At 41.3% G+C, this 16088-nt stretch overlaps 1 protein-coding gene across 1 annotated transcript; it reads left to right on the forward strand.

The window, feature by feature from the left end:
* Positions 1-453: 453 nt before the first annotated feature.
* On the forward strand, positions 454-6180 carry LOC104605137 (importin subunit alpha-1-like). Its single transcript, XM_010269769.3, has 12 exons — positions 454-977; positions 1067-1295; positions 1583-1679; positions 1776-1867; positions 1961-2092; positions 2239-2424; positions 2512-2675; positions 2765-2843; positions 3970-4098; positions 4317-4444; positions 4527-4901; positions 5624-6180. The coding sequence occupies exons 2-11, from the start codon at positions 1086-1088 to the stop codon at positions 4897-4899; spliced, it is 1590 nt and encodes a 529-aa protein (XP_010268071.1). The 5' UTR covers positions 454-977; positions 1067-1085; the 3' UTR covers positions 4900-4901; positions 5624-6180.
* The last annotated feature ends 9908 nt before the right edge of the window (positions 6181-16088 follow it).

The following is a 16088-nucleotide window of genomic DNA, read 5'->3' on the forward strand; positions in this document are numbered from 1 at the left end:
ACTGTCAATCCCCACGAGCCTTTTCTATAATGATTTTAGAGAATTGGTATTGATGATTGAAAATGAGGGTATTGCGGGTATTGATTGTTACTCAAATCAAGAAAAATCCATTCTGATAGGCTTCTCTCTAAATGGATTTTATGGGTAAAGCATTTTATAGAGCTACTTTTAATGGGTAAGGCATTTAAGACTCGCATTCTTGAGGCTCCGGAATTGACGCAAATAATGCTAGAAGCCATAAATTGATTTATAACATGATGTTTTAGTATAACATCCACGATGTATATCGGCTTCCAAATTAATTTGTTGGGCATTGTGTGAGCCTCTAAAGAAAGCCGAATGGAGGCAAAAGATTGAGCAGTAAGAAAGTTGAGATTGATTTCACAATTGGCCTTTCAGATACTCATATCTGTATATATATATAGAGGTTAAAAGTTTTATTTATTTTCAGATACTTATGTATTGTATATAGATTTATGTATTCCTATCAAATGTACCTTTTGCTTGATTGATAGTTGCCCTTTCCGGCGAGACCGGATCTGCTCTTCAGACGTTGCGCCTCACTGAGCATCTCTCTTATTAGTTTGATTGGTGGATGTGCATGTGAGGAGCAGCAGATCCCGTCGCCTTTCCGGCTCCTTTCCCACACCTTCGAATTCAAAATCAGTGGCATCGCTGTGAATATATTCCAGGCCGAGCCTATTTTGCTTTATTTTTTCTCCTCGCTTTCTGAAACTTTCTTTTTGTTTTTTATACGAAGCCACTATAAAAGATCTCTCTCCTCTCTCTCTCTCTCTCTCGTCTCGATCCAACTTCAAAAATCAAAAGCAAAAATACATAATAGTAGTACCCAACCCAAACCCTCCGCCGTGCCTCCTTGCCTGCCGTTGCTTCTTCGCTTCCTCCTCTCTCACACTCCCACTCCTCCAATCCTTCCCCCTGCTAACCCTCTCTGTCTCTCTTTCTCTCTCGCACCAGTAGGTTCATCCCTTATTCTCTTTCTGTTTCATCTTTTCTGTTTGATTTCGCTTCTCAGATTTCTTATGTTTTTTTGAATTACTTTTAGGGTTCATTTATCAGCAATAATGTCTCTGAGACCGGGCGCCAGGACAGAGATTCGTCGGAACCGATACAAGGTTGCCGTCGATGCCGAGGAAGGTCGGAGAAGGAGAGAAGACAACATGGTTGAGATCCGAAAGAACAGAAGAGAAGAGAGCTTGCTGAAGAAGAGGCGAGAAGGAATGCAAGCACAACAATTTCTCACCGCGGTTCATGCTTCGACCGTCGAGAAGAAGGTATGATTGATCGCTTTTCATTGAATTTAGTTATTTGTCGGATTCACCCGAAGATTGTCGTGGATTTGAAGTCTTGTTGGTTTCGCTTTTGATCCAAGGATTTGGGTTAGGGTTTTTAGATTCCGGTGTTGAGAGTTTTCTGTTTGTTTTCCGGTTTTGATCTCGTTGGTTGGATCTGTTTTCTTAGAATTTGGTTTTAGTATTCATATAGAACGTTCGGTCATCGGTGTAATTATGGAATGACTCAGGGCCTTCAAGTTTTGAATTTCTTATTACTACAATTGCAGTTAGAAAGTCTTCCCTCTATGGTCGCTGGGGTTTGGTCGGACGATGGTGGACTGCAGCTAGAGGCGACCACTCAGTTTCGCAAACTACTTTCAATAGGTATTAGCTAGTAATAGCAACATTTTTCTTATCTCTTTTCTTCCTTAGCATTAATTTTATTTGGTTGACTACAATTTTGTTCTTATTTTTCTACAGAGCGCAGTCCTCCGATTGAGGAAGTTATTCAATCCGGTGTTGTCCCTCGTTTTGTTGAGTTCCTTTTGAGGGAGGACTTTCCGCAGCTTCAGGTTCAAAGAAATATTATTCTACAGTTATTGTTACCCCTCTCCCGTGGTTTTTATTATGTATCTTTTTCCCTAATATCATATCAACTTGCATAGTTCGAGGCGGCTTGGGCTCTCACCAACATTGCTTCTGGAACCTCGGAGAATACCAAAGTTGTAATTGATCACGGGGCCGTACCAATTTTTGTAAAGCTATTAGGCTCCCCGAGTGATGATGTCCGGGAACAGGTATACATAGAACCTGATTCTAAATTGCTTTGAAGCTGCATTCGTTCAGTTTTTATTCTTGTATTTACAAAGTGGCCTCTAAGTTTATTCTCTTTGAGCATCTAAGGAATCTGAGGCTTATGATGGATATCTTTCTAAAACTGTAGGCTGTGTGGGCATTGGGGAATGTTGCTGGTGACTCTCCGAGATGCAGGGACCTTGTTCTAGGCCATGGAGCATTGATTCCTCTGCTTGCACAGTTAAATGAACATGCCAAGCTTTCTATGCTGAGAAACGCCACTTGGACTCTATCGAATTTTTGCAGGGGCAAGCCACAGCCACCTTTTGAGCAGGTGGGGGTTTGACTTTCTTGCTGCAACTCGGCAATTTTCTGCTGGTTGCATTTTTATATTCTTAAATTGTTGAAATTCCTTTTGCAGACAAAGCCTGCACTCCCAGCTCTGGAGCGCCTAATTCATTCAAATGATGAAGAAGTTCTGACAGATGCATGCTGGGCCCTTTCATATTTGTCTGATGGCACAAATGATAAAATTCAAGCTGTTATTGAAGCGGGGGTTTGCCCTCGACTTGTTGAACTATTGCTGTGAGTGTTTTAGTTTATTTTCATCTGATTGTGTTGTGTAATATGATTTCCAAGTCTGGAGGTCTTAACTCCTTGTTTGTTGTTTTCAGCCACCCATCTCCTTCAGTTCTCATTCCTGCCCTTCGTACCGTTGGAAATATTGTTACTGGAGATGATATCCAGACTCAGGTACAAATCTGAGGTGCCTTCAGTATGTAATATGTTCATGACAGTTAGTAATTTTGTCATTGCAATGATACTTTTTTTTCTTTGTAATTGCAGCCATTCTTTTTCTGTGAATGAAACAATGTCTACTGATAGATTATGTGGCACTCAAGATTTTATATCAACCATAATTTCTGTGTGAATATTTATAACAAAACACAAGCTTGTTTTTTTGAATGCATTTTAGAGTAGTTATAAATAATTGTTGCAAGTGTTGCTCCATACATTTGCTGGATTTCTTGAGAAACTATTTGTGAGTTCCATTTCCTGCCCTTCGTACCGTTGGAAATATTGTTACTGGAGATGATATCCAGACTCAGGTACAAATCTGAGGTGCCTTCAGTATGTAATACGTTCATTGACAGTTAGTAATTTTGTCATTGCAATGATACTCTTTTTTTTCCTTTGTAATTGCAGCCATTCTTTTTCTGTGAATGAAACAATGTCTACTGATAGATTATGTGGCACTCAAGATTTTATATCAATCATAATTTCTGTGTGAATATTAATAACAAAACACAAGCTTGTTTTTTGAATGCATTTTAGAGTAGTTATAAATAATTGTTTCAAGTGTTGCTCCATACATTTGCTGTCTTTCTTGAGAAACTATTTGTGAGTTCCATTTTTCTATTCATTGTGTGGGAACATTTCTGAGTAATTTTTTTTGGACCTTTGTAATGGTGTCTATTCTTCCATATCAACACTTCTTTCTTAAATTTTGGCCATATTTACTGTTTGTCGGCAAACTCCTAGCATTTTATTGTGGCATTGGCTACGATTAATGTAAAAGTGGCTAATAGCCTACTTTCCATCTTGAATTTTAGGGTTATATTTTTTTTGGACTTGTTAACATTCAGTATTATTGTTTTTTTGATAAGCAACATTCAGTATTATTGTTCATAAATTGGCTTCAAGTAATGTGAAAGCGTCTTGTGTTGGTTAGGACTTTGATGTTGGATCATTCATTATTGTGAACCTCTCATATTAAACATTTTGCAGATTTTAGAATTTACATTGTATGTTCAGTTTTGAGTATACCATGTTTTGCCCTGAGGTATTGATGTTGATATTCAAATTGTTCTCTATCCAGTATATCATCAATCATCAGGCACTTCCTTGCCTTTTGAACTTGTTGAACCACAATCATAAAAAGAGCATCAAAAAGGAAGCTTGCTGGACCATCTCAAACATAACGGCTGGAAATAAGGATCAGATACAAGTAAGGAGAATATCCCTTTTGCATATGGAATTATGGTTGAAATTTCAAGACTTGTAATTGTGACTGATGTTCTTGATTTCATGCTTTCTGAAACTCGATTTGTCTTGCCCATCACTCCGGTTTTTATTTCTGATTAGTTGCGTAAGTGATAATTGAGGATCTGTAAGTTTTTTTTTTTTTTTTTTAAATTTTTTTTGCAACGCTTGAAATTTGCTTAGGCTGTTATTGATGCTCAAATAATTGGTCCGCTGGTCCAATTACTTCATACTGCTGAGTTTGATATCAAGAAAGAGGCTGCATGGGCAATTTCTAATGCAACGTCTGGTGGTAGCCATGATCAGATCAAGTATGTTTCTCAGCTTTTCCATGTGAATATATTATTTGCATGCTTAAATTTGTATCTGAGGTTGTTTTCTTCTTTCTGACAGGTACCTGGTGAACCAAGGCTGTATTAAGCCGTTATGTGATCTTCTTGTGTGCCCTGACCCAAGGATTGTTACGGTCTGTTTAGAAGGACTAGAGAACATCTTGAAGGTTGGAGAATCTGAGAAGAACTTGGGGAACACTGGAGGAGTGAACGTCTATGCCCAATTGATTGATGAAGCTGAAGGATTAGATAAGATTGAAAACCTGCAGATCCATGACAACTCTGAGATTTATGAGAAGGCAGTGAAGATTCTTGAAACATATTGGTTGGAGGAACAGGATGAGATATTGGCTCCAGCTGATGCTTCCCAACCTGGGTTCCAATTTGGTGGTAGTGAACTCCAAGTTCCTTCTGGAGGATTTAACTTCAGTTGAAGGTGAGCTTCCTTCTTAGTAATCCAAGTGTCTATATTTTGTGCATGCATCAGAAAACAAATCTTGTCGCTGCTCTTTTTATAGGTTTGAATTAGTTCAGTGTTTTATAGTTTAGTGGATTCGGATTACATAAATCAGAAGATTGATGATTCAGTTCCTGCTGAAATCCAGTTTATCTTAAGAAAAAAAAGAATTATTATTAGCTATGAACTCCCCTATATGAATAACTCTCCAATTTCTACACATTAAAGTTCCCAAACTGTCCAAGTAAATATACTTGCATGCTTTTTTTTTCTTCAATTGTTGATGAAGAAACTAACTCTTTGAATTGATTAATGGGTTTAATTTAAAAAAAGAAATGATTAATGGACATTGAGTGATGAAGAAACTAACCCTTTTTTGTTTTTGCATTTTAATAACTTTTTTGGTAGATGATTGTTTAGGAAGATTGGACACTTGCTGAGTTTTCTTGCTTTAAAATATGACTAGGCATGTATGTACCGAAAAAATGACTGGGTGTGACGGCCATTGGTTTGCATGCCAAGAATGATTTCGGTTGTATTTTAAATCTTTTGTTGATTCGCATATGTAACAATCATCTATCGATGGGAATAGTGTGATAGTCTGAACTTCATCTAGTGAGTTCTGAGCCAACATACCATCTAAAGAATTCATTTATTGTTTCTCATCCAATTGATGACGTTTTCTTCTAAAACTCTTGTAGGGTTTTTCACTTGGTGATGTGATACAATTGAAGTTGAGGGCGACGGGATGTATGTGTTGGAGTCAGGTCGAGTGTCTCGTCGTCTTGTTTGGGTTCTGTCTGGTCCGATCTCGGTCGTGGTTGTGGTGCCGAGGTGGAGTTTTGGCTCCTTCTACGGTGGTCGAAAAAAGGAGCACTGGTTTTTGGAAGGAGACATTTACGGACCGAGTAATGTGGCCGATATAGTTTTGCTTTTTGCATCAAGAGTTTTTGCGGTGAGGAAAGGAGCAACCGGGGCCTTTACTGTCTTGAGCAGGGCCCCTATATGCAGTTTGGAGTGGTTTCTTATTTTATTTTATTTTTTCAAATTCTTTTGTAGTGTGTAGCAGTTTTGATGCGGTCAGTCCTGGTATTGTTGGGGCGGGCAGATCTTTTGTAATCCAAATCTATCTTGCCTGCTGCATAGCTGGGAGAAAGAAAAGTAAGAAGAAAATGGGTTTTGTCATGGGAGGATGATCCATTAATTACACTATTATTCTTGAAAAGTCAATTTGGGTTGTACTTCAAGTTTGTTCCTATTTTCAGGTCTCCCCCTCTCCTTCTCTCCCTTTCAATTGCAATTACCGTGTATCCAAACTCCAACGAAGAAAAGTTGCGGCTTCGACTCTGATACTGGAAAGGCATGAGTTTTTCGGGGGGGGAATAGGTGTTATGATCTATCTACCTACATTATCGACTCTGATATCTACCCACATGATCTATATCTGTTTGTTTTGAAGGAAAAGATGGGGAAAGAAAGGGTTATGAGTTGGAGTGTCGATGTTATTCAAAAATTCGATTTTGAATTCGAGGTTTGACATAATCGAATTGAATTTAAATAATTTTAATATTTAATCAGTCGAATTTGGATATTTTATTTGCATTTAATAGTTAATCAGACTCGGATTTAGTTATGATTTGATTTGATTTGATCGATTATTTAATTTTTATGTATAATATATAGAATATTTAAATGTTATAAAATTTTGATTCGATTGGATGGTCCATGTTAGCAAGTCTCTCCTTTGAGAGAACCTATTTATCTATTCTCTTTTTTTTTTTCATTTTTCTATTTCTTTTTTTGTTTTAAAAATATATAAAGGTAATCATTTGTTTATCTTGATTGGATTAATAAAGTTACACACTATTATAGAGAGAGACTTTTAGTTTTTCCAAGGCTTATAGGGTATTATTTTAATGCATGTTATTATTAGTAATAATAATAATATTTTTTTTTATAATTAATAGTATTTATTAATTAACAGTATTTTTAATAATTATTGTATTTTTAAATAATTACCAGTATTTATTCAATAATAATATTAAGTAATGCATTTATTAATTAATGAAAAGTAAGTTATATTTTATTAAAAATAGTATTAATAATTACTGTATTTATTAATTAACAGTATTAACTGTATTTTTAATTATTACAATATTTTTAATAATTACAGTATTATTAATTAATTAAAAGTATTTATTGAAATACTGAATTTATTAATTAATCATATTTTTAATTAAAATAGTACTTTTAATAAATACAACATTTTTAATAATTACAACATTCTTTTATAAACAATATTTTAATAATTACAATATTAACAATTAAGCATATTTTACAGTATTTTCAATAATTATAGTATTATTAATTATAATATTTATTAATTAACAGTGTTTATTAAATTATATTTGAAACTATAAGTATTGTAATTAAAAGTAATTATATTTAAATGAACAGAAATTAGCCAAGAAAATAACCAAAATTAAAGTATCAATAATTTTGTCATAATTACCAAACATCGATTAATATGATTTCTAATAAATATGAAAAATTACTAAAAATTAAAAAATTTAGCCATTAAAATTAATTTTTGAGAGAACCTATTTATCTATTTTCTCAAAATTTGCATTTTTCCTATTTTTTTTTTTAAATATAAAAATGTAATCATTACTTATCTTGATTAGATTAATAAAGTTGCACACTATTAGAGGGAGTCCTTGGGATTTTCTAAGATCTCTTATTTAATGCATGTTATTATTTCATTTAAGAGAGAGAGAGAGAGAGAGTAGTAATTATAATTACTGTATTTTAAAATTTACAGTCTTAATAATAATTATACTATTTTTAACAATTAACAGTATTTAGCATATTTATTAAAAATAATGTATTTATTCATTAATAGTATTTTTAATAATTATAGTATTTTTAAATAATTACCAGTGTTTATTGAAAAAAAACAGTATTAAATAATGTATTTATTTATTAATATAATGTAAGCTATAATTTATTAAAAACAGTATTAACATTTATAGTATTTATTAATTAACAGTAATTAAATAATTATGGTATTTTATTAATTAACAGTATTAAATGTACTTTTAATTAATACATTTATTAATTAATATAGTACTTTTAATAATTACAACATTTTTAATAATTATAGTATTTTAATTGATTAACATTATTTATTAAAAATAATGTATTTTTCATTAATAGTATTTTTAATAATTATAGTATTAATAACTAACCCTATTGTATAGTATTTTCAATAATTGCAGCATTGTTAATTACAGAATATATAAATTGATGAGGGCAGATTTGGCCCTCCAGTGAAATTGCGACAAGTTGTTACAGTTCAGCACAGGCTTAGCCTTGCCTATTCTTTGAGGAGGGGTGGTCGACCTCCTTGGGTGCCTAACCTTGGCACTCCTAGACCTTCATCCCCTTGCGGGGTGGTCCTGATTAACGGCTAGCATGGCTACCAGGGTTCCTCATGGGCGCACACTTGCTCATGGGGACATTGTTGGACCGGCACTGCGCTACCGATACTCAAGGGAGGCTTGGCATGCGGGCCTGGCTCAAGCATGTCCTTTCACTTCGCCAGCCCCTTGCCCAAGCTGATTGAGCTATCCCGTTGCCCTTAGCGCACGGGTGTGTTCCGGCCCAAGCGGTTGCCTATCATCATGGCACACAGGTGCCTGTCATCATCGGCATACAGGAGACCCTTCACAACAGTGCCAAGTCACCTCATCGGCGCATGGTCGCCTTCCATGATGGTTGTCCCCCTTTAGCACGTAAGTGGCGCCTCCCATGGACCAGTCTGAGCCAGGAGAGTGCCCCGGCCATTGGACTTGAGGTCATGATCCAGTGCTACTGACTTTGGTGGAGCTATCCCATCGGGCAACTCTTAGCCTCTAAGCGCATAAAGGCTTGTCCTGTCCTGCCTTGGCCAGGACATCGCACGGGTATCTTCCGCTGTAGAACTACCCCCATGACAACGTGGCACCTCGTGACAACTAGGCAAGCACCCAGGCAACAACTTACCAAGTTGGTGTCCCCCCCCGGGCACCGGTCTGTCTGGCCTGGCGTGACCTGCACGCGGCCTACGGGTGGCCTGCACGCGGCCTGCCCGCGGCCTGGCGCGGTCTGCACGTGGCCTGCGCGCGACCTGCACGCGACCTGGCGCGGCCTGCGCGCGACCTACGCACGGCCTGCGCGACCTGTTCGGATCAGCCTGCCACAGGCACCGACTTGGCAACCTGGCCCGGACACCGATCCGTCGACTGACACAGGCGCCGACCTGACAACCTGGCCCGGACACCGGCGCCGACTTGGCAACCTGGCCCGGACACCGACCCGCCGACTGACACAGGCGTCGACTTGACAACCTGGCCCGGACACAGGCGCCGACCTGGCAACCTGGCCTGGACACCGACCCGCCGACAGACACAGGCGCTGGCCTAGCAACCTGGCCCGGACACCGACCCGCCGACTGACACAGGCACCGACCAGACAACCTGGCCCAGGCGCCGACCTGGCCACCTGACACAAGCGCCAGCCTGACAACCTCGAGGAGTTCATCACCGTACCCCGGTTTTGACGGGATATGACGTCTTACCGTTTGAAGGCTTTTCTCCCACCTAACCCGCGAGGCCACCACTATATAAGGACTCCGACCCCCAAAGCCAAAGGGGAGAAAAAAGGATGGTAACCCCCGCTCTCTAGCTCTCTCATTTCTCTCCAAGCCCTCTATAATCAGAATGCTAACTTAGGCATCGGAGAGTCCCCGCCGGGAAAATACCCCCAGGTCCTCTGATTCAGTTTTCGCAGGTCCCTCAGCTCCTGCCCTCTACAAAGGAGAGAAAATCACCTCACGCGGAGGGTAGTCGGGTTTCGCTGCACTAGGGAGCTCCACCATCCTCTGAGTTGCAGACCGCCTAGGAGCAAGTCAAGTGACGAGTTCGCCATCAAGCAGTTCGCCATCAGGCAGTTCGCCACCAGGGAGTTCACCACCAGGCAGTTTACCATCGGGCAGTTCGCCACCAGGGAGTTCTCCACCAGGCAGTTCACCCCCAGGCAGTTCACCCCCAAGCAGTTCGCCACCAGGCAGTTTGCCCCCAGGAATTTCGCCACCAGGGAGTTCGCCACCAGGCAGTTCGCCCCCAGGCAGTTCGCCACCAGGGAGCACCACCAGGCAGTTCACCACCAAGCAGTTCGCCACCCGGCAGTTCGTCACCAAGTAGCTCTCCACCAGGGAGCTCGCCACCAGGCAGTTCGCCCTCAGGCAGTTCGCCACCAGGGAGCACCACCAGGCATCTTGCCATTAGGCAGTTCACCCCCAGGCAGTTCGCCAACAGGCAGCTCGCCACCAGGCAGTTCGCCACCAGGCAGCTCGCCACCAGGCAGTTCGCCACCAGGCAGCTCGCCACCAGGCAGTTCGCCATCAGGCAGTTCGCCACCAAGGAGTTCACCACTAGGCAATTCGCCATCAGGCAGTTTGCCACCAGGCAGTTCGCCACCAGGCAGTTCGCCCCCAGGCAGTTCTCCCCCAGGCAGTTCTCCCCCAGGGAGTTCGCCACCAAGTAGTTCGCCCCCAGGCAGTTCACCACCAGGGAGTTTGCCACTAGGCAGTTCGTCCCCAGGCAATTCGCCACCAGGGAGCATCACCAGGCAGTTCGCCACCAAGCAGTTCGCCACCCGGCAGTTCGTTACCAAGTAGCTCTCCACAAGGGAGATCGCTACTGGGTAGTTCGCCACCAAGCAGTTCTCTCCCAGGGAGTTCGCCACCAAGTAGCTCATCACCAAGGCACGTCACCACCGGGTTAAACAACAAGGTACTTAGCCAAAAAATTTATACATCACAAAAAATGGTACGTGACAAAAAACAGTTACATCAATTGGCGCCATCTGTGGGAAACGCTACGAAAAGCTAAGTTCTCATCCTACAAAAGCTAAGTTCTCATCTTACCAAAGCTAAGTCCTCACTTTTTTGAAGCTATCACTTTATAGTTTACATTTTTTATGAACTCAAAAACTATGCAGGGGGCTAACAGACTAAGTAGCTCTACCAACCTTACTTTCAATTCAGATAATGCCTCATCAGTCCTCTCTGCAAGGTCCCCCCTACAAAGATGAGCTCTTCGTGGCTTCCGCGGGAGTTGACGGCCAACGGACTACATAGACGCCCTTACCGGTTGAGCCTTCCAAGGCTCCTGTGTGAGCTGGCAACCTAAAGTTAGTAGTGCTGCCCCCGAAGGTCGAGCTCCTAGTAGCTTCTTGTAGGAGTGGGTGATCGGCATTACGAAGCTGATGCAGCACAATCATAGCTCAACACCTCACAAGCAAAGCCTACGGGCCACATTACTGCTTAAGACCCGGTTGCCTCTCTGGCACGGGCAAAAAAGAGTAGACTACGAGTCACTCCCAAAAGCCTACGGGCCACATTACTGCTTAAGACCCGGTCGCCTCTCCGGCACGGGCAAAGTCAAAAAAGAGTAGACTACGAGTCACTCCCAAAAGCCTACGGGCCACATTACTGCTTAAGACCCGATCGCCTCTCCGACACGGGCAAAAGTAAAAAAAGAGTAGACTACGAGTTACTCCCAAAAGCCTACAGGCCACATTACTGCTTAAGACCCGGTCGCCTCTCCGACACGGGCAAAAGTCAAAAAAGAGTAGGCTACGAGTCACTCCCAAAAAGCCTACGGGCCACATTACTGCTTAAGACCCGGTCACCTCTCCAGCACGGGAAAGTCAAAAAAGAGTAGACTACGAGTCACTCCCAAAGCCTACGGGCCACATTATTGCTTAAGACCCGGTTGCCTCTCCGGCACGAGCAAAAGTAAAAAAAGAGTAGACTACGAGTCACTCCCAAAGCCTACGGGCCACACTATTGCTAAATATCCAGTCGTTTTCTCAGCAAGAACAAAATCAGCAAAAGTGAACTATAAGTTGCCCCAGAGCCTAAGGGCTACACTATTGAACTGGCGGAGACCCCCTCGTCTCACTGGCTGCTCGCCACATACAGGCAGCTCCCAAAGCCTATGGAATTGGATCAAAACTTACTAGCTCGTCGACTTACGGGCCAAAAGAAATCTACTCCCTTCGCTGAGTTACTCTCAGCTCGGGAGGGGGGCAATTGATGAGGGCAGATTTGGCCCTCCAGTGAAATTGCGACACGTGGCACCTCGTGACAACTAGGCAAGCACCCAGGCAACAACTTACCAAGTTGGTGTCCCCCTCCGGGCACCGGTTTGGCTGGCCTGGCGTGACTTGCACGCGGCCTACAGGCAGCCTGCACGCGGCCTGGTGCGGCCTGCGCGCGACCTGCGCACAACCTACGCGACCTGTCTGGATCAGCCTACCACAGGCGTCGACCTGGCAACTTGGCCAGGACACCGACCCGCCGACTGACACAGGCGCCGACCTGACATCCTGGCTCGGACACAGGCGCCGACCTGGCAACCTGGCTCGGACACCGACCCGCCGACTGACACAGGCGCCGACCTGACAACCTGTCTCGGACACAGGCGCCGACCTGGCAACCTGGCCCGAACACCGACCCGCCGACAGACACAAGCGCCGGCCTGGCAACCTGGCTGGGACACCGACCCGCCGACTGACACAGGTGCCGACCAGACAACCTGGCCTAGGCGCCGACCTGGCCGCCTAACACAAGCGCCAGCCTGACAACCTCGGGAGTTCATCACCGTACCCCGGTTCTGACGGGATATGACGTCTTACCGTTTGAAGGCTTTTCTCCCACCTAACCCACGAGGGCACCACTATATAAGGACTCCGACCCCCAAAGCCAAAGGGGAGAAAAAAGGATGGTAACCCCGCTCTCTAGCTCTCTCATTTCTCTCCAAGCCCTCTGTAATCAGAATGCTAACTTAGGCATCGGAGAGTCCCCGCCGGGAAAATACCCCCGGGTCCTCTGATTCATCTCGCAGGTCCCTCAGCTCCCGCCATCTACAAAGGAGAGAAAATCACCTCATGCGGTGGGTAGTCGGGTTGCGCTGCACCAGGGAGCTCCACCATCCTCTGAGTTGCAGACCGCCTAGGAGCAAGTCAAGTGACGAGTTCGCCATCAGGCAGTTCACCCCCAGGGAGTTCACCACCAGGCAGTTCGCCATAAGGCAGTTCGCCACCAGGGAGTTCGCCACCAGGCAGTCGCCCCCAGGCAGTTCGCCACCAGGCAATTCGCCCCCAGGAAGTTCGCCACCAGGGAGTTCACCACCAGGCAGTTCGCCACCAGGGAGCACCACCAGGCAGTTCACCACCAAGCAGTTTGCCACTCGACAGTTCGTCACCAAGTAGCTCTCCACCAGGGAGCTCGCCACCAAGCAGTTCGCCCCCAGGCAGTTCGCCACCAGGGAACACCACCAGGCAGTTCGCCATCAGGCAGTTCGCCACCAGGGAGTTCGCCACCCGGCAGTTCGCCCCTAGGCAGTTCGCCACCAGGCAGTTCGCCCCCAGGCAGTTCGCCACCAGGGAGTTCGCCACCAAGCAGTTCTCCCCCAGGCAGTTCGCCACCAGGGAGCACCACCAGGCAGTTCGCCACCAAGCAGTTCGCCACTCGGCAGTTCGTCACCAAGTACCTCTCCACCAGGGAGCTCGCCACTGGGTAGTTCGCCACCAAGCAGTTCCTCACCAAGCAATTCTCCCCCAGGGAGTTCGCCACCAAGTAGCTCATCACCAAGGCACGTCACCACCGGGTTAAACAACGAGGTACTTAGCCAAAAAATTTATACATCACAAAAAATGGTACGTGACCAAAAACGGTTACATCATAAATTAATAGTGTTTATTAAAATACTGTAGTTATTAAAAATATTAATATTTTTATTAATTTGAAACTGTAAGTAATATAATTAAATTTTAATCTATAATTCAAAGTAATTATATTTAAATTAAATTTAAGCTATAAATAACAGAAATTACATTTGATGAACAGAAATTAGCCAAGAAAATAACCAAAAATAAAGTACCAATAATTTTGTCAAAATTACCAAAATTTTTCCAAGAAATTACAAAAAAATGATTAACATGATTTTTAATAAACATCCTAAATTATCAAAAGTTATATATATATCAGTAATCTTCAAGAAATGTAATTAGTTCATAGTGTATTTAATATACATTTGTTCTTTCGTATAAATTATAAATTATATAATTTAAATATTATAATCCTAGCCTATGATGATATTAGTTCATAGTGTTACAATGGAAAATAGAAAAAAAATGTGTTTACTATTTTGTGTTTCCATTATTTCACTTTCACTCAACAAAGCCTCTGCATCGTATGGGTCCCCGCTAGTTAAATTATTTAAATAATTTTATATATTTATATACTTTATATAAATAAAATATTTATTAATTACCTAAAATAATTAACTGTTTGAATTCAAATTAAACTGAATATTAGAATGCTTAATCAAATTTGAATTCAAATATTGATTTTCAATTCCGTCACATATCCAATCAAATTTGGATATTGCCTGATTCGATTCGATTCGTATTCGATCGGTTTAGACCCCTAGTTATGAACCAATCACTTGATCTTTTTCCTTAAACCAAACACAATGTAATCAACCAATGTATTTCTGGATATCATACCAAGGATGGTTTGGATTAATAGATAGGTTTTGATGCAAGGGGCTTAGTTCTTGTTTCGGAATTTTAATTTATATGTAACTGTTCATGAATGTTAGGTGAAAAAACACTTATTTCAAAGAGGGGTAATATGGATATTTTCAAAATAACATGTCAGGCCAAGACGCGCAAAAAAGTAAATAATCACTTAAAAGTAAGTTCAAAAATTGGGTTTTTTTTTTTTCATTACCAATACCAATTACCATATATTCTAGCTTATTTCTCAAATATAAATAAGTGACTACTTATTTGAATAAAGATAAGCACTCCCAAATATGGACTTAATTTTAGCACTCAGTGCACCAAACAAACAAACCCAATCAGATTTCTGTACTCTTACATGGATGGGCTATTGTCATTACTCATTGTTTAGGCCATCTTCTCTCAACGTAAATGATGAATAAATGATGTAGAGTAAAAAAAAAAAACTATATATTAAAAGAATAATAGAACGTCTAGCGCTATGTTTGTTTGAAGGAAAAAGTAGGGAAAGAAAAGGAAATGAAACTTTTACAAATCAAACATAGCCTAAAATTTTAAAATTTCACTACTATCATTTTGATTTACCAAACCTAGTCAACCCTAACTCTAACCCAACCCAACCTTTGGGCTCGGGTTGGTTCAATCTAACTTTTCTCATCTTTTTGAAATATCATAAAATGTTTCGAATTGTCTTAATTTTTGACCTAGAGACCTACTCTGAGCTTTTATGACCGGTGGCTGATCATATTTTTATTTGTTGGTATTTACTTCTTTGATGTTTTTATTATTATTTTAGTATAGAAGTGAAAAAAAGGGAACGTTTCAAATGATTAAAGCAATGTTTTAAAAAATGATCTGAAATTAGAATCGTTTGGGCCACTGGTTTCTGGCTTGATAGTTTAATCATCCAGTCTGAATGGATGGTCTATTCTGACAAAATAAATTAAAAAATGGCAAAAAACCGTTGAATAAATTGAACGGATTGATGGTTCAATCACGCAGGTCAATGGTTCGTTGACTGATTCAATAATTTTTGGTTAGTGACCAAGTTTGAGGTAAAACGGAACCGATTGTTTAGACAGTTCCCAGGCCGGATGGTCAAATCGTCCAGGTCAATGACGCTTCAACAACCATGGATTAAAATCTATTATGAATTATAACAGATCTTCCATTTATATAAAAAAAATGTTAAATTGAAAACCTAAAATCATGAAATTAATAATAATAAAACATAATATTATGGAACGAAAAACACTAACGACTTGTCATTATTGTTGGGGCTTAAGAGTTAAAAAGCATTGATATGATTGTGTGTATCACGTAACAGGATAATAATACATATGTACAATACCAGAGTGAGGTTCGGGTTGCCAAGGGACCACTCGATCCCAACCCAATGTGAAATCGGGTTGCAAAGTCTAATCCCAACCCGGCCCAAGTTGCAGTCCTACACATAATGAGATGCGAAGGTCTGAAACTGATGGAGGGCCTATTCTTGACGGTGGAAAATGGATAATCAATAAAAATTTG

The sequence above is a fragment of the Nelumbo nucifera genome, chromosome 4 (genome assembly GCF_055504915.1).
Source record: "Nelumbo nucifera cultivar China Antique chromosome 4, China Antique-T2T, whole genome shotgun sequence".
NCBI lineage: Eukaryota > Viridiplantae > Streptophyta > Magnoliopsida > Proteales > Nelumbonaceae > Nelumbo > Nelumbo nucifera.